The sequence below is a fragment of the Schistocerca americana genome, chromosome 1 (genome assembly GCF_021461395.2).
Source record: "Schistocerca americana isolate TAMUIC-IGC-003095 chromosome 1, iqSchAmer2.1, whole genome shotgun sequence".
NCBI lineage: Eukaryota > Metazoa > Arthropoda > Insecta > Orthoptera > Acrididae > Schistocerca > Schistocerca americana.
In genome coordinates, this window is record NC_060119.1 from 448,850,942 (window position 1) to 448,870,724 (window position 19,783).

General features: G+C 38.1%; 1 protein-coding gene across 3 annotated transcripts in view; it reads left to right on the forward strand.

The window, feature by feature from the left end:
* Positions 1–19,756, forward strand: part of LOC124603038 (leucine carboxyl methyltransferase 1) — a 66,506-nt gene extending 46,750 nt beyond the window's left edge. For 2 of the 3 annotated variants that reach the window (XM_047136365.1, XM_047136368.1), the window contains exon 5: positions 13,376–19,756. In XM_047136365.1, the coding sequence (XP_046992321.1) occupies positions 13,376–13,574 (199 nt within the window). In that variant the 3' untranslated portion in view covers positions 13,575–19,756. Of the gene's footprint in view, positions 1–5,339; positions 5,542–13,375 lie in introns of those variants that run through there. The other variant, XM_047136367.1, reaches the window with a different exon arrangement.
* The last annotated feature ends 27 nt before the right edge of the window (positions 19,757–19,783 follow it).

Sequence of the window (19,783 nt, forward strand, 5' to 3'; positions counted from 1 at the left end):
CCTAAACCTCCCACCAACCGAGCGAGGTGGCGCAGTTGTTAGCACACTGGACTCGCATTCGGGAGGACGACGGTTCAATCCCGTCTCCAGCCATCCTGATTTAGGTTTTCCATGATTTCCCTAAATCGTTTCAGGCAAATGCCGGGATGGTTCCTTTGAAAGGGCACGGCCGATTTCCTTCTCCATCCTTCCCTAACCCGAGCTTGCGTTCCGTCTCTAATGACCTCGTTGTCGACGGGACGTTAAAAAAAAAAAAAAAAACCCACTAACCTCCCACCAACCCCAATAGTCAGCTTCAAATGAGCACTCCTCTTGAAGCCCAGTATCATCCAGAACTGGACCAACTTATCCATATCCTTCACCAGGGCTTTGTTTTTCTGTTATCGTTCCCAGAAATAAGGGAAATTCTACCCCTTCCCACCAATCCTAAAATGATAGTCTGTCACCCACCCCACACACGTCATCCTGTTGCATCCGTACACTGCTCCCACTCCCAAGCCCATTTCCATTGGGGTAACCATCCCTCTGGAAGACTCAGGTGCAATGCCTGCCCAATTCACCCACCCAAATTTCTTACTTCAGTCCTGCCACAAGTTTATCCTGTCCCATCAGAGGCTGGCCCACCAATGAAAGCAGTCATGTGATGTACCAACTGTGCTGCAACCACTGCACAGCGTCTTTGTTGGCATGACAGTTAACTAGCTGTCCACCAGAATGAATGGCCACTGCCAAACAATGGCCAAGAACAAATTTGACCACTCAGTGTCCCAACATGCAGCAGAGCACAACGTGCTAGAGTTCAGTGGCTGCTTCACAACCCATACCATGTGGATCCTCCCTCGAGCACCAGTTTTTCTGAACTGCCTAGATGTGAGTATCCTTGCAACACCCCTTTCGCTCCCACAACCCTCTTGCCCTTAATCTCCGCTAACTCACTGTCCCTGCCCCCTCATACAACAGTTTTCCCTTTCTCTGTCTTGTCACCCCATCCCAATCCATGCCTTCATGTCTTCTTCATCGCATAGTGGTATATGTGTATCGCATGTCTAGCCCTTAAACTTGGCACTCCTCCCTCCATGATTCCTAGCCAGCAAACCTGCTGCCTCTCTCTGAGCAGTTACCCCTCTTCCTACCTACCACCTCTCTCCCTCTAACCACCTCCATTCCCTCTGATGCAACCCAAATCCTAGTCCACCTGCTGAAACACTGTTGGCATTGTTGGTCCATCGGACATACTGTAGATGTAGAGGTAGGTGTGTGTGTGTGTGTGTGTGTGTGTGTGTGTGTGTGTGTGTGTGTTGTGGGGGGGGGGGGGCACATGAGTGTGGTTGCACTCTAGCTCACCAAAGATTTTATTCAGAAAGCTAATAAATTCTCTTTCTCTTATTTCCTCATTTCTTGAATGGTGAAGTTGGGAAATTCTACATGCACTTCTCCATTTCTAAAGCTCTCATTCTGTTTTTACTTCTTTCTGCGAGTTACCAATACTTACTCCTGTAACTCATTATTCGTTCGTTAGTGGATTTTTATAATCACATTTTAACTTTTAAAATCATTTTTGCAGACCAAGATACAGGATTTAGTTTATGGATAACTGCTGTTCCATCCCTGATTCTTTGTTGGGTATCTCTGGCACATCTTTGTCATGTGATAAAATATTACCTAACGTCTTGAAACACTTTCATTTGATGTCCACCGGTGTCCAAGTTAATTTCCTCCTCTCTGCAACATAGGTGTTCTCCCTTCCCAAAATTAATTTCCAAGCCCCCATTTTTTATATTCTTCTGATGGCTTCCTAAGCATGTAAGATATGCCCTTTTCATCATTTGTTGCAATGGCTTGATCGTCAGCGTAGAAAAGTGTGTACATACACTGGTTCCCCACCTCAAACCTCATGCCCGTGCACTGTCTGCACCAGGAATCCAATGGCTTTTGCACATACATCTTAAAGAATGTGGGAGACAGACATCATGTGTGTTTCAGTCATTTAGTTATTCTTAAGGCCTCACTGCAAATTTCCTTCGCCGCTTTAGTGATGCAGTCTGCCAACTTCTAGATATATTTCTTACATTTATTTTTGGCAATTCTCCAGACCACAGCACCTTGAATAATATCTAAGTTGCACTGTGTGATATGTTTTCTCAAGATCTATGAAGAACACGTGATTGCTTAGATTCCTCTCCAATCTCTTCACCAAGATCTGTGTTAGAATAAAGATGTCATCTTTACATTACCAGCCTCTTTGAAAACAACTTTGTTATTCCACTCCAGCTATAATATCCTCCATTCTTGATTTTAATATCTTCTTGTACAGCCTGTTAATTGAACTTATAGATGTATGCCATGACAATTGCTACACTCTTTTTTTGCATCCCTTTTTATATATGGGGCTTACAAATGCTAAGTTCCACTCTGCTGAAAGTCCCTACCCATACCATATACATTTATTGAATGACTTGCTTAGATGTTCATACAGAAAGAATACTTGGGCCATAGCTTAAAAACTCTGTTGGTACACTTCCAGGCCCTGGGGATTTCCCCATCTTCATTTGTGTAGCCACATTCTGTATCTTCTCCATGGCTATTTTTTCTCTTTCTTAACCATTCTGGTTTTCACTCATCTCCTACAATTTTTTCCATGTTCTCCTTTCTTCTGTAAGCAGACTTTTAAAATGCTTCTGACATTCTATCAGACTGATAATCAGCTGGTTTGCTCCTTCTTTTACCTCTTTCCTCAACCCTGTAACCATTTTCCACATTGCTTGTACTTTTGGGTCTCCTGAGCATCAGTCAACTTCCTCGCATTTATCCTCAAAGATTTAATTTTTCCTTTTAAAGATTTCCTTGTTTACTTCTCTGTCCGTTCGGACATCCAAGTCTCTATCCCGTTTGTCCATTGTTCTCAGCCAGTTATAATACATCATCTTTTTTAGATTTACCTATTGTTCAACTCGTCCACCCTTGTGGGGGCCACTTTCCTCCTCCTTATTGTTGCCTCAGTGCTTTGAATGCTGCTTCATATGTGTTCTTTTCAAGTCCTTGGTACATACGCTCCTCCATTCCTTCTTCTAGATGCTTCAGTTTGTTTACTAACCATAATTTAAAAAGAAATTGTGCAGACTCTTGTTTTAAACTGTCTTAAGCTGTATTTCATAGTATCCAATGTCCTCGTGGGAACATTTGCCTCTTTAATTTGTCTATGTGTTACAACCATTTCTGGATCTCACAAGACCATATTTGTTATTTTGTTGGAATTTTTATTTTGAATAATATAGTCTGTCATTGATCTTTCTGGGAGGACTCTATCATCTTCACTTGTGGATCTGATTGTAAGGAAAGAAACCGTTTAAAATCTTTAGGATAATGTTCACTAATATCGTGTAAGATTTCTCTGTTGCCATTTACTGTGTTATTTCCATTACTCCACTGTCAGAAGCCACCACCCACTTTTTCATTAAAATCTCCCATAGTTTTTTTTCTTTGCAATTGCTTATGCTCTTTAGCACTCTTGTTAATTTTTTGTAAAACTCATCTTTGACTTTACTGTGAGCATCATTTGTAGGTGCATAGGCTCTGACAATGATTATTTTGCAGCCGTATTTTGATTTTTCCACCGTCATAACTAAAGAAAGAATTTTAATGTGCAGAGGCTTTCCAAATTTAACATACGTATTTGGGGTCACGAAATGAAGCAAAATAAGCTTGTTTGTTGTAACTTTTTGTGAGATATCTACATTTTGCACCTTTTCCCCTTCTGTTCCATGCTTAAGCATCTTTCTCCTCGTTTTTTTCTGCATTTTTAATAGAGTAGGTAGATTTTTTCACTTCTTGAACAGGATTTTAAAATTTTATGTAATCAGAAATCAACAGTGGTCAGTAAATATTAAAATATAATTTATGGAAAGCACCAGTAATTATTCATACTTCCAGCAGCAGTGGCCAATCTCAGCAACAATAGTCAACCTCAGTAATGATGGCCAACTTGCAGCTGTGAAATCGAATAAAATTTGAACAATGATGCTGCAACAGTTGATATCTAAATTCAATTAGTGCTGGCATGAACTTAACGGTTCCTATCTGTCGACTGTGTACTGCCTTGTTGGGTGTGTGTTTTTACTAGAACATATTTTTCACTGCAGAATCATGCTGAAGGTTAAGAAGTAGTAGTAAAGAGCACTTTCAAAAGAATTCAAGGCTAAGTTCATCGAAACATGGCATCATTCTGCAAAGTAAATATTACAGTTCATGACAGCTATTAAAGAAACAGAATAAACCAGCACATCCAGAACAACAAACATTTAAATATTGAACCTCACAAGTTGAAACCTAAGCAAACTTCTCTGATACATGCCTTCACTTCAGGATCTGAAAAGCAGCAGTCATTTAATGAGTTTAGTGTGGATCTTGTCATGGCATTAATCCAGCCAGGAATTCCAATCCACAGGGTAAACAATCCTGCATTCAAATCATTTCTTGAGGCGTACGCAAAAAAGGTAGATACCGGATGAGAGCACTCTGAGAGAAAGTTGCATACAGCTAATTTATGAGAAAGTTTTTGAGGAAATAAGAGGTGGTCGGCAAACGTGAAGTGGGATTCATTTTAGAGGAAACTACTAATGAGCTGCAAAGGTATATTTTGAATTTGTTGGTTTTACTATTATCTGGTGAATGAGTAAAACCTATGCTTTGTAAAATGTACCAACTCAAGAAGACAAATGCCTGTACCATAAAGCAATAATTTAGTGACTCACATACGAAACTTCGGCTTCATGCTTTCAGCTTTCCAACAATTGAAAGGCATGTTCCCCAACCTCTACCAAATAACACGGATTGAACATGGTGTATGTCATGTCTGCAAAGTATCAGGAAGAACTAGTGCTGGGTAAATGACTTCACTGTTGTTCTGAATAAGATTCTGGTAAAGGCACCCGGTCATCAAAATATCAAGAAATGACTTGCTCCACCTGCGACAGTTTCCTTCCGTCAGAAGGTAGGATACTTGGATAAGATGGAAAGTTTTCTTGTGTGAAAGTTTGATAAAATCAAAAACTTCATATCTGCTCTGTACTCAGTGGACACAGCAACCATCAAGCAGACCCAACAACTAGTCAACAACTAAGACATAGAGCTAGAACTTTTTCCAGAGTGTGGCTACAAGTATTTGCATGATGTGATTCAGAGTTTGGAAGAAGGTATGGAGGAGGAGGAGGAGCAGTAGAAGAAGTTGATGAGTGTTAGGGACATCATTGATGGAGTTGCTAAAGACTAATTGAAATTAAATTTGGAGAACAATCCAGATGTGGAGACTTTTTGCAAACTTGACTGAACTTCTTTTACAGGTGCTGAGAAGGTATGCTCCACTGGTTTCTGTAGATGTTGAGCAGAGTTTCTCTGTATATAAGTAGCTATTGAGCTCAAAACACCAGTGACTTAGTGTCAAAAACGTTGAAATGATGTATGTAATCCAATATAATAGAACCCTGTAAAAGAAACAAAGTTAATGTAGCTGGTTTAAACCCAAATAAAGTAATTTCATCAGCACCTTTTTTTTTGTACCTTTTCGTGTGTATTTTAAGAACCTTTTACCCCTTTTATGACCATAATTTGCACCTTAAAATACACTACTGGCCATTAAAATTGCTACACCAAGAAGAAACGCATATGATAAACGGGTAGTCATTGGACAAACATATTATACTAGAACTGACATGTGATTACATTTTCACGCAATTTGGGTGCATAGATCCTGAGAAATCAGTACCCAGAACAACCACCTCCGGCCGTAATAACGGCCTTGATACACCTGGGCATTGAGTCAAACAGAGCTTGGATGACGTGTACAGGTACAGCTGCCCATGCAGCTTCAACACGATGCCACGGTTCATCAAGAGTAGTGACTGGCGTATTGTGACGAGCCCATTGCTCGGCCACCATTGACCAGACGTTTTCAGTTGGTGATAGATCTGGATAATGTGCTGGTCAGGGCAGCAGTCGAACATTTTCTGTATCCAGAAAGGCCCATACAGGACCTGCAACATGCGGTCGTGCGTTATCCTGCTGAAATGTAGGGTTTCTCAGGGATCAAATGAAGGATAGAGCCACGGGTCGTAACACATCTTAAATGTAACGTCCACTGTTCAAAGTGCCGTCAATGCAAACAAGAGGTGACCGAGACGTGTAACCAATAGCACCCCATACCATCACACCAGGTGATACGCCACTATGGCGATGGTGAATACATGCTTCCAATGTGCGTTCACCGCGATGTCGCCAGACATGGATGCGACCATCATGATGCTGTAAACAGAACCTGGATTCATCTGAAAAAATGACGTTTTGCCATTCGTGCACGCAGGTTCGTCGTTGAGTACACCATTGCAGGCGCTCCATCTGTGATGCAGCGTCAAGGGTAACCGCAGCCATGGTCTCCGAGCTGATAGTCCATGCTGCTGCAAACGTCGTTGAACTGTTCGTGCAGGTGGTTGTTGTCTTGCAAATGTCCCCATCTGTTGACTCAGGGATCTGCATGATCCGTTACAGCCATGCGGATAAGATGCCTGTCATCTTGACTGCTAGTGACACGTGGCCGTTGGGATCCAGCACGGCGTTCCGTATTACCCTCCTGAACGCACCGATTCCATATTCTGCTAACAGTCATTGGATCTCGACCAACGCGAGCAGCAATGTCGTGATATGATAAACCGCAATCTCGATAGGCTACAATCCGACCTTTATCAAAGTCGGAAACGTGATGGTACACATTTCTCCTTCTTACACAAGGCATCACAATCACCTTTCACCAGGCAACGCTGGTCAACTGCTGTTTGTGTATGAGAAATCGGTTGGAAACTTTCCTCATGTCAGCACGTTTTAGGTGTCGCCACTGGTGCCAACGTTGTGTGAATGCTCTGAAAAGCTCATCATTTGCATATCACAGTATCTTCTTCCTGTCGGTTAAATTTCGCGCCTGTAGCACGTCATCTTCGTGGTGTAGCAATTTTAATGGCCAGTAGTGTACTTTCACTAGTCATGATCCTCTCATCAATTTCCTCCCAGCGTTTGATATCTTTTCTATGCTTCTTAGGCATGGATATTAAAATCCCTGTCTTGGCCCTTTCCTCCTTTTTAGTGCCTCTGTAAAAATGAATTAAGCCCGTTATATTTTCATTTCCCTTCCTCTTGTCCTTTGTTTCACAGAGAACACACACATCTATCTAGTGCCTGGAATACTCCTCTTTTCTTTGTGCCCAAACCCTGCAAATCCCACATTGTTATAAACTTTGTTCTTTTCTGTAATCATTTTCTTCTGGATGATGATACAGTTCTGTTATTTTTTCTGGGGATTTTGACTGAGATCTTGAGCCGAAAAATATGTGTCACAAATGCTGTGGAGCTGGCGCAATAATTCAACCCCCATCATGGAGCAACAAACAATGTTTCAGGTTGCCATCCCCTAAACAGACTGCCTTCATAGGGCTGCAGGCTCTGCCCACTTGACAAAAGAAGGAAAGGATATATCAGGACCAGATGAAGGAAAGATGACACATTCTCTGGTTCCTCCACAGATGCCTGGCTGGTTTGGAAGACCCTGTCAATAGCTACACTACTACTGGTATAGTCTTCTACTTCACTGAAACATGAAAACAGTCTTACCCAAATGGATAGTGCTACAGTTAGTTGATGTCTCATAAGAGGCCTGATTAATTTTATTTTTTCTGAATTGCCAGTCTCTGGATGATTAGTTCTGTCACATATGTCAGTTTTTGATATATTGGAAATGCCATTTTCTACCAGTGAAACTTAGACAGCAACTCTAGGCGAATGAGAAGGTCTAACCAGAGATTTGAATGTATTATTAGTTCATATCTGGAGAAAAAATAGTCAGATTTCAAATTTGGATGTAATTACTTCTTCTGTCTGTAACTGTTTACCTTTTTCTTTGTTTTGGTACACTTGAAGGACAATGTCCTATATCTCACTCTGTTAGCCATTGTAACCTGCAGTGGAAAAAGACTTACTAAGTATATAACTGATTAATGCAATCAGTACAGCAGCAGGAGAACCTGCACGTTCAAGCCATGAGTGAAATAAATCTTAAAAGATGGTACTCTTTAATTAGAAACAGTTGAAGTATTGTGTGAACTCTGCCTGCCGCTTAGCAAATTTCAATTCTATAACACAGTGAGAAGTGTAGGATAGAAATGACTTGCAGAGGAATATAAAAATAAAATGGGAATATCTGAGAAGGCAGCCATGCAAGACAGTTTCATATCTTATTCACAAAATTCACTCATGAACACGAAAAGTATGAAACCACAGATGTTACATTGTTCATAATACCAGACAAAAGAGAGACCTTAGTGATCTCTGGCTGTAGATTATACACAGCGGTTACAATCTAGGCCTCCTACAGATGTTTCATTTATTTTGAAAGCACTATGTTACCCAAAGTATTCCATTTACAAATAGGATTGATGCATGAATAGAACAGTAAACTCACCAAGTTTGCATTTTGCACCCTACAGACGTTCTACGAGTGTCCCTCTGGTCATATGATGTGTGTCAAGTGGTGGTCAAGTTCGTTCTGTAGCAACATCTTGTCATCACAGCAGCATTGATGTGTTCTCTGAGCTTTTCCAGTGTTCTTGGCTCAGAGGAAATAGTCTCAAGACAATAGGTCAGACAACTTTGGGGAGGGGGGGGGGGGGCGGCTGGGGCAAGGGAATTTGCCACATCAGCAGCACGGCCACTTCGAAAAAGACGATATGGAAGTTCACCATTCAGGTAGTGACATTAACCTTCAGTGAATCTCATTCATGAACCATAATTTCACAATTTCACAAGGATTTTCAGTGCCCCACTCTCTCACATTGTGGCGGTTAATGTTTCCAGATAAATGGAAGTTTGCACATTTTCCAGCACACAGAAGCTTCTCTTTCTTTATTGCTATTTTGTCAATGCACTGAACTTGTAATGCCAGCTGGTGGGCGTAATGGAAACACTGTGAGTTTACAGATTAGTCATGGATCATAGATCAGTCATATTTGTACATATAATACTTTGAAAAATATAGAACTCTGAAAAGGAATAAATCATCTGTAGTATCCCTTATATGCTGCACATCCAACCTCTTTAAAAGTCCTGTTAACAATGTCAAAGTGAGCTCTGCAACACTACTTAGATGGAAACAAGAAGTATGAGCTCACATTAACTGTATTGTTATCAGGGAGGCAAAGTGGGGCAGGAATGGGGACACCCTCATACCCATGTGAAGTTCCTGAAGCAAATTTTGCCTCATTCAGGAGCTGCCACTGTCAGTTGTAGTCAGAACCATGAAAACAAAACTGTTAATTATTATTGTATTGACTGCTAACCTCTATTATATTATCTGCCATTTCAAAAACTAATGCCAGTTAGAAACATGGATTCAGAAAGACAGAAAACTCTGTTGGTTATAACAGGCAGCACTTTCAAACTGAAATTATGAACTCCCTATATGTACATCTGTGTGAGTGATTCAGGTCATTTTTTACTGAGAACACACTTTACAACATTTCGTTCATTATAACAACATCAGTATGTTAGTATGTCTTTAAGTTTCTGTGCAATATCTAGGAATTGTCCACAAAGAGATTAAACAAATATCTATTAATAAACAAATTGCCACATTCCTATAAATACGGGCATCATGTCGATTGGTATCTTGTATGATGGGTATGGATCTGGTACACTTTCCTTACTATATTGGGTGTTGAATGAAAGATTATTATTATTATTATTATTATTATTATTTTGCAAAAATCACCTGTAGCAAGTACGAGTTCCTTCGTCTAACTTCAGAAAGATGAAACCTTACGAGAAAAAGATGAACCCGGCGGCCGAAGAGTGGCAGACAAGTACCTGTACGGTCCACAGAGTCTCCTTGTACGGGTTGAGAAGAACAAGGAAACTTTATGTAGTATTCTGTGCTTTTTAGTGTCTCTGTTGATTGCAAAAAGACTAATGAACAATTGAATATAGATTTCTATGTCCATTCATGTATTGGACTCATTTAAGACTAGAGACTCTTGAATTACTTCAAGTCTTGGCTATGAACGAAGAAAGACACATGTATGCTATTTGAATATATGTAAATGAGTCTAATGTTTAAGGAATAAATTAGCTTGCAGAAGTTATTGTCTGTGAAAGTTGAAAATATATAGTGATTGAACTGAAAAGTATTTTACAAGTACCAAAATTATTTCAAGGATAGAGAAGTATTTTAGTAAATTCCTTTAACTAGCTATAGTCTTCGGAGAAGCAGCTTTTGGGAGATTCACGTAGCTGAGTAATCAGAGAAGAGGATCGGCTACACACAATGTGCAAGTTAACTGAATTGAGAGACGTGTGCTTTGCAACCCGATACCAGACTGTCTCTTGTTGTCTGAAAATCATTAGAGTTTGCTGGTGTCAGAGGAGGCGATGGCACACAAGATCAGTTTGTGGATGAGCTGGGTAGGGTATTTTCTGTCAGTAAATGCTTTAGTAAGATATATCAGCATATTTCAACAACTCCTGGCTTCCACTGTATATGTGATATCCCTGGGTGGCATGGAATGGGTGACAACTGTCAAAGTGGAGGTATTGTTGGTGGTTGGTGCACTTGATATGAATTGACTCATTTATGGAACCATCTGAGAGGTGCAGATCAACTTCTTGGACAGTGACTTATTGAGTTGAAAAGGACCAGGTGAAGCAGATTTTGGGAGTAGGCATTAAGGTTATAGAGGAAGGAGCAAAGGTTTCCTCTGCCATGAGTCCAGATAATGAAATTATCGTCAGTGAATCTGAACCAGACGAAAGGTTTTAGGTGTGTACTGGATAGGAAGGGTTCCTCCAAATGGCCCATAAATAATTTTGCATAGGATGGTGCCATATGATTACCCATGACAGTATCACGGGTTTGTTTATAGATTTGGCCTTTGAAAGTGGATTAGTTGTGTGTCAGGATGTGGTTGGTTTGGATGATTAGACAAGAGTTAGTGGGTTTGGTATTAGGAGGATGTTGAGAAAGGCAGTGTGGGATTTTGGTGTGTAAGGTCATTGCATCCACAGTGACCACCAGGATTCTGGTGGTAAAATGGAACACTAACTGTGAAGGTGGTGAAGGGAGTGGGCAGTGTTTTTGGTGTAGGATGGGAGGTTAAGGGCAATGGTTTGGAGGGTTTGGTTAACAAAGACAGAGACTTGTTCAGTGGGAGTGTTGTACCCAGCCTCAGTGGGACAGCCAGTGGGAAGATCTGTGGGGTTGGGTCTGTGAAGTATGTAAAAGGTAGTAGTGTGAGGGAGGGGCAGGGGGGGGGGGGGGCTGGCGTGGGGAGGGAGATGGATTCAGTTGTCAGGTTTTGGGATGAAAGGCCTTGAGGAAGTGCGAGACTTCTGGGGTTAGATCATGTCTGTAATGTTTGTATGCAAATATGTCTGAAAGTTGTCGGAGACCCTCAGTCACACAGTCACTACAATACATAACCACTGTGGTGGAGCCTATTGAAATGATAGATCTTCTTATAGAAACAGTTAATAACTTAAAGCTGTTTTGGAGTTTGAAAATAAGAATTTTTTTCTTTATAGTAGGAAAGTTCTGGCAGAAACTTTCGGAGTAAAAAAGACCAGTCACTGAATAACAGAGGCATTGAGCTGTTAACAGGCATGCACAGTAAAGAAAGAAAATTACTAGATTTTTGAATAAATCCATTCTTGAGCTAGAGTACACACACACACACACACACACACACACACACACACCTCTAAATAGTGCTGGTTGGATACACACAGCCAGGATTGCAGTTTGGCAGGTGGACTAGGGTGGGATGAGGTTGTATCAGGTGGTGTGGGTAGAAGGAGAGAGAAGCTGGATGAAGAGGGTTGGGTAGCTAGCGGCTTGGAATGAGGCAAATGGTTTGCTGGCTAGAAATGTGAGAGAGAGGGCTGGCAGCTGCATGGGCTAGGGATGTGATGCATGGGCATCAGCAAAAAGTTAACATCTGACACATTGTTTGGAGCCAGTGTAGTGTGTCCATAACAAAGGCAAGGGAGAAAATGAGGGAAACAATGTGGACGGATAATACAAGAGAGACAAATTAGATGTAGATTATGAAACAGTAACAAAGGATGGATGGCACCATGTTTAGGATGGAAGGGAACCATTAGGTAGTACAAATATAGTAAGAAAGTTGTGGTGGAGTGTAGATACTTTAAGAGTAAAGGACAACAGCCACCAAAAAGGAGAAGTGATGTAGGTCATTTCCAACAATGATAGCAATACCTGTGTAAAAAGACACATGCTTGCTAATATCTCCTGTGGTATGAATGTGTTTATTTCAGGAATGGCTTTCTCTGTACTATTCAGTTCCATGATTGAGTGACTCGTCTAGCGACTCCCTTCCACCCTAAACCTCGTGCCACCCTTCCTTTGGTTCCGTCTCATATTTACATCTACTGTTTGTCTCCTGTATTGTCCATCTGCATCTCTTCCTATGTTTTCCCTATCTCGCCTTTGTTACTCACACACTTCACCAGCTGTGACCAGTATGATCTTGCATGACTTTTGTTCTGATACCTGTGTGTCACTTGTATAGCTTGTGCACGTGCCACCTTCCCTTTCACAGTCCTAGCTAGCAAACTGGCTGCCTCCCTCTGAGCTGCTCGCTACCAAGCCCCAACGCCTCTTCGTGCCTCCCTCCCTCCCTCCCTCCTCCCCCCCCCCCCCCCCCCCCCACCCTCACCGTCACCCCACTCACACTCTCTACTCTTCCCACCTGACAGAACTGGTCCTCCTGCCAAACTGCAGTCCTGGTATTGTGTGTTAAGGTGGCATTATGAAGGGGCACAAGCAAATGTGTATTTGTACTGTAGTTCGAGAAAGGATTTATTCTAAAATTCTTTCTTTGTGTGTTTGCCTGTCGACAGCTCAATGCTTTTCCATTTTGGTGAATGGTCTTCTTTACTCCTAAATTTTGTTCTTGGAGTGGTAGAGAAAGCAAGCAATTATCTGAAGTTTAACTAAAATGAGAAGGTGAGACTGTGAGGTTTTATTACATATAAAGATATGTGAGGAAGCACCAAGTGTGTTATCAATTGAAACAGTTTTATCATCTCATTTCTTCATTTCCTTAAAAAGCTGTCAGCTTTGCAACACCTTGTGGTGCAGTATCACCATTTTTCCTCATTGTCCTTATAAAAGAAATGTAATTCAAAAACATTGAATGACTCGCAGAATTAAAGCTATTTCCAACAACTTAACGTGCATACCTCTCACAACTTATTTTATCATTATTATTCTTGTTGCTAATATCACAGCTATCACCACCGTCACAATTCTTTCTCTGTGCTGCAGGTTCTTGAACACGTCTTGGGATGGGGCTCGAGCTTGGGACATGGTGCAGATATATTCAGCTCTTCCTGCTTCAGAACGACAACGTATAGAGCGCATAGAATTTTTGGATGAACAAGAACTGCTAACACAGTTATTCCAACATTACTGCATTGTAATAGCCTGGAAGGGTGAGATATTCAATGACATTGACATAACATAAATCCATTTAGGCTGCATTTTTTTATGAAATACTGCAGTATTAATTAGACATTAATTAATTTTATATAAACGTAGCTTCATGCTTGTCTGAACCAGAAGTCCTACTACTGCCATCAATATAATAAGCTGTAGATTGAATCTCTGATAAGAGGTAATTTTGTGAAAGAAAACCCTACTCAGAGACAAGGCTTAGCTGAATGAAGCTGCTATTATCCCATAGTGGCAATGTGTGTAGTATTAATTCTGGTGTTTGGCTACCTTATCAGCTGCAATACCAGAAATCAGGATAGAAGGATGCATAAGAGAAGCAAAACTGCATGGAAAATGCTGGTGAGCTCACAGTGTGAGATTTGAGGTGCAGGGCACAGATCATAAGGCTTTGAATGGCTTTGATTTTAATACAAATTTACATTTTCATGAAGCATATGGATAAATTTCCATAAATCTCGAGAGTTTCAGGTGAAATTGGTGTTATTATCCACTTAATTCCATTCTCCATTTTATTTTTCATAAAAATAGCCACAGTCTGAACAATAAAGTTACTTGTAAACAGTTTTCCATTTATATTAATGTGCACGTCAGTTTTAACCATTAGGCAAGTGGAACCATTCCACTGAAACTTTTAATATTTAAAGTATATGTGTTTCCTTAATGTGTGTATGATGTGATTTGCAAACAAGTACAACATGTATAAAGTATTTATTTTTGCATGTCGTATAACTTTTTCTGTAGCATATTTTATGTTCACATATTCTAGACACTTTGAGCTTCACTGTTTCTTCTTGGCACTGCATAATACATAAAGTAAATAATGCATGCCAGTCACTGCAAGAACAGTATTTCTAATCTACATTTAAACTGCTATTTTACAAAGTCGTAGAAAGATCAAACTGGGCTAATGATGCAATGATCAAGTGTTACACATCAATGGTGCCATCAGTTACAAGTCTTCCAATGTGTTCTAGCTCCTGTACTGAGTGATTAATCATTACTTTCTCTCTGTCAGGTTCTTATCAGTTAACATGTAATATGTTGACCTTGTAGCATCATTTCACTAGAGCCATGTATGAAACATTTCCTATGTATTTGCAAAGTCATCTTTATTTTTTCCAGAGGACCTTTATGATACGAAAGGTGCTCAAATTTCCCCCGTCAATAAGAACATCCCATAAACAAACAGTGTGGCTGGTTCATCCCAAGTATTTATTATGTCAGAAGTGAGATATTTGAAATTAATTTACATGTCTTCAGATGCGTAATGTTATTAGAACCATATTGTCCAAGTTCTGTTGAAGTCAATAAGAATGTTTTGTGCACCAATCTTTGTCAAACATATACATTGAATTATCTTTATATATTGAAATATTCTGCATCTTTTTTAAAATAATCTGAAACATCACTAAGAAATATATAAATGGTGTGCAACACATCAATGAATTGGTTGATTGTTAAATTGATCGAAAAACTTCAAAAATGAGCTTCATTTAGGAGTAATAAATTAAAAAGATATGTCTTTCCTTGTCTGTAAGTTATTTGGTTTGCTTCAAAATATTTTATTCGGTGCTGTTTGTTATATATTTGAGAATTTATTTTGAGAAAAATGCCACCAATCTTTTATTCTCTTTATTAACATCACAAATCATTATTTTCCATTCTGTGTCCCAGACATTCTCTTAAAAGATTTTGTTGAATTATTGTACATTCTTTTTAAAGCCTTCTATTTCTCTCACTTTTTTTACTGTTTATGACAAATTGTGGAGTTTGTAAAGTGATAAATTGGCCCTTGAAATTTCTAGTATTTTCCTTTTTTATATTAGTCAATTTTGTCTTTGGAGCAACTGTTAGTGAGCTTATTATTCTTAGTGCTGTGAGGAAAGACAATTGCTCATGGTGTAGGACAAATGTGAGAACAGAGAATGCGCACGTAAACATGGAGTGGAATTATATAGCTCATTTTACAAAAATGGATTTGTGATCACACTTGAACTCAGTCAGCCACAAAACTTGATGTAATTATTTGCAAGTTCAAATATTTATTAGTTTACTCACATAATTGTGACCCAAGATCCTGTGATTCTGTATGATGTTTCTGTTCAGTCATTTATTTTCTCCATGCAACTTGATGATCTTAAAATTTTGGCATCTTAGGTATGTGAGGTGTTCAGGATTGTGTATAAAGTTCCATCTTTATTTATTGCAAACATTGTCATTAAAAAAAAAATCAATCATGGAAGTGAATAGTACAGAGAAAGCAATTACCCAAATACATTCATGTAATGGAAGTGATTAATAGACTTGTGCCTTGAAAGAGACATACAGGATATTGCTACACTTATTACACAGCTACTCCTACATTGTTGGGAATGCTACATCACTCAGGGTTTTTTTTACATAAATATGAATAATTTACCCATGATTCACTTTTCTCAGTTTTACACTTGTAGTAGGGTACCTGTGACACAGTTAATATGTTAAGATGGCCTCACAGTTTGAAGTTAGCAGAGTCATTTATGAAATTCCTCTTTTTTAAAGTTTAGCGGCTACAATGGATGTAAGGGCTGTAGGTTGTTGCTTCATCTTGTTGGCTACCGGTAGTGTCCTAAAATTGGTAGGGAGAGCAACTCTGTAATTTCATTTATTTATTTTTAAATCTAGATTAGTAACCTACTCAACATGAGGTCTTTTCTGAATGGATATACAGATTCGTCAGACATAAGTGAAATCATGTGGTGTGGTGTTTTCAGTACTTCACAGTGCTGCCAACTCCTAATTATAAGATGCCACTTTTTAATACTGTTTACTTTGTGTGTTCGTAAAAAAACAGAAAGAATGAAATGCTGCACCGATTGGCTAAGAAGGCCAGTTTTGGCTAAAGAAAATACATTAAGCCTGAGTAATATCGTCCTACTGTGTAAATGCAGTGCATGTGTTAGTTAGGGGTCAACCTTGTCAACACCAACAATTCATTTAGTAGTATTACTCTGAACTTTTCAAAATCTCCTTGTTATATCACCCAGTCTTCTTTTGCAATCTGCTCAGTTACTAGCTAATTCTAATGTCTCCAGTTAATGGTTAAGGCACTTGACAGTGACATTAGAAACTTTGACTGTGTTACAGTTGTGTTTTATAACTGTATAGGGCCACAAATTATGTGCTGCAGCAGTGAAATACTGACTTCATAATCATGGAGATTATATTCCTGGTCTCATAATTATGAGGATGCTGGTTCAAATGTAGATTATTTTTTGTTACTCGGAAATTAAGATCATTATTTTTACATATCAGTGTGAAGTATCTCATTTCCATTAGCATTGTTAGGCTGTTTATAACATACATTAGTATATATGTATGTCCCAAACGTTGTTGAATGACAGTATTTGCCATATTCTTTTGAAGGAACAGATGATTGTCACTATGTTGTTGAGCCTGTAATTTCCTTCAGAACTTTTTTTTAAATACAACATTCATTCCATACACAATGATGAAACTTTCACAGGGAAGATTAGTTTAGCTGTATAAGCAAGTATACAACTAACTTGTTACCTCTGGGATAGAATTACATTCTGCAGAGTCGATTGACATTATTGTTCCAGTCTAATCCAAGTTTACAACTGCAGCTTAGAACACAGTATACATTTCTGTATGCAAAACTGATCATGTGGTACTATTTAGTTCATTGATTATGTTTTTCAAGTTTATACATTTAATTTGGCCTAAATTTGTCTGGTGTGTAGATACTGAAACATGTTAATTTTGTACTGAGTAACTCAGTGATGTCTAAGAAAGGGATTAAATTATGAGATGTGCAGTAAATTACACAGAAATTATTTTATACATTAAACGGAACTATATTCATAAGTGACATGTAAGCTCACTTGATATCATAGGGACATAAGAAAATAATTTTGAATTGAAATAGTTCACAATGCAATTTTTACTTGTATTTTAGTTCTTCTAATTCACCATTCCAGAGCAGATTGTTTTATATTTAGCTTTATTTGTATGATGCATGGTATCAGTATATAATACTTGCATCCAACATAGTTTAATAACACTATCACCTTGAAATAAATGAGCCATCCATTAATTACCTTTGGGACAACTTCACTACTACGATTCTCCTTTGTTGTACATATGTACTGTTTCATATTCTAGTCTTTGCAAAGGCATAAATGATTATGTAGACTAATATTTAGTGATAACCAAAGATTTAGTATTAAAGTCTCAGATAAAGTTTAAGAACCTTCTTGATATTATGCTTTCTGCAATATTCACTATTTCAATAATTCATACTTTTTCACATCATCCATTTCAAAGCTTGCTGTAGTTATGTGAAGTATGGTTCATGATCCATGACAAGATATATAACCCTCAATTTACAGACTGATCTCCATTGTATTCAGGCAGTACAAGACAATAGCAGACTTTATGCACTTACTTATATTACTATTATTATTATCATTAGTATTGCAATTAGTGTTTTGTCTTGCATAAATTTGCAGTGTATAAAGGCTACATTAGAATCCAGATAAACAGTTTTACTCACTTCAATAGTTATATTTATTTTTCATATAAACGATATTTGATTCTGGTAGGTTTATTTTACAGATCTTCTACCATGTATGCTTCATGAAAGTGAGTAGGAATTCTGAGATTGGAATGTTGCTGTTATTTCTTTTTAATTGCGTGTTTTCATGAAAGTAGAAGGAAAGTGTACCTCACATCCATCACAAATTTTGTAAGAGGGAGTACTATTATGTTTTGTATTACTATTGTGTTTTGTATTAGTGAAGAAACAAAGCAACCAAAATTCTATTTCTTGAAATATGTTATTTTTTCTTTCTGGAATGAGACAGTAAGTCTGCCAGCCCCACATTTATTCTTATTACAATTTATTAATAACATTGAATGCTGGTTCCAGGTTTCTGTTAGGATTGTAGAAATATTTCTAAATATCTTTATCTCTCCTTGACATTGATTAATACTGCAGTATACATAATAAAATAAATTTTATAAGTCCATAGATAAAATGTTTAAATATTTAAATCTGATTATTTAGATATTTTATTTTTCATTTGGTTACCGTTTCATGTTCTTTGCATATTTATCAGTGTGTGTCATTGATTCATGTAGTAGAGATTTGTCATTTATATTGTTAATGCAGTAAATAACTTTTTCATGATGTATCACATGCAGTTCAATGAAGATTAACATCCTGCTTGTGATAATAAATGGCTGTGCATCATTCATGCTAGCATGTGTTAATAATGTAAGACTGTTGTTATTGTATAAAGTCTCACAATGTTCAGGTACCCTATGAAATAGAAAATATGTGGCGAGTTGATGTTAAATACCATGCCTGTTGAACTTACTGGTGTGGATAAAAGAAAAAAAAATTAGATTTAACACTGGGATGTACCATATAAGTGACTTTTGCATTATGATCAGCCTTTTAGAACACTTTTCTGGGGTAATGGGTGAATGTCTCACTTGATAGTTCATTACAGTATGATTGTCTAATTATATCACTATATGTATATGTCCAGTGGAAATTGTAGGTATAACTTCAAAAATGCTATTATATTGATACCTATGGTAACCAGTCTTCTTATATTTTCAGATGTGTATTGATGATTTGTAAGCATTAGATATTAAAATATCATTTCTGTCTGCTTACATTTCTTCAGATTTTTTTTTTTTTTTTTTTTTTCAATTAAGTTCCTGTTTTTATTTTCAATTTATTGATTTTCTGTTACATTTAATTCAAACTCCCTGTGAATTTGTAATAAAAGGTTTTATTTTATTAATTTGATTGGTGGGTGGAATGTTGTATAAATCACTAACTATGAAAGAAAAATTTATCATGTGACTTATGAGAGTTTTGAGTAGTTGTAATTTTCTGTTATAAAGACTTCCTTGTATACTAATCCGAGTACAAGACACATTTCATTCTTGTCTTGCTTATGCCTTTGTCAGTGAATTTCTTTGTCATGCTGACATTTCATAATTGGTGAGAGATAGTATTTGCATTGGCATTTCTGTTCTGTGATATCAATATGTGAAGTCAACATGTGGATGTGAAGTGTATAATCCAAGGTTTTCGTGTCGTACCAACGTTAAAGAACATTTCAATATCTGCAATAAAATTAATCTGGGTTGAGTCCTCAGACTTTACCATTACAACCTGTTATGTGAAAATTTTTATAAATA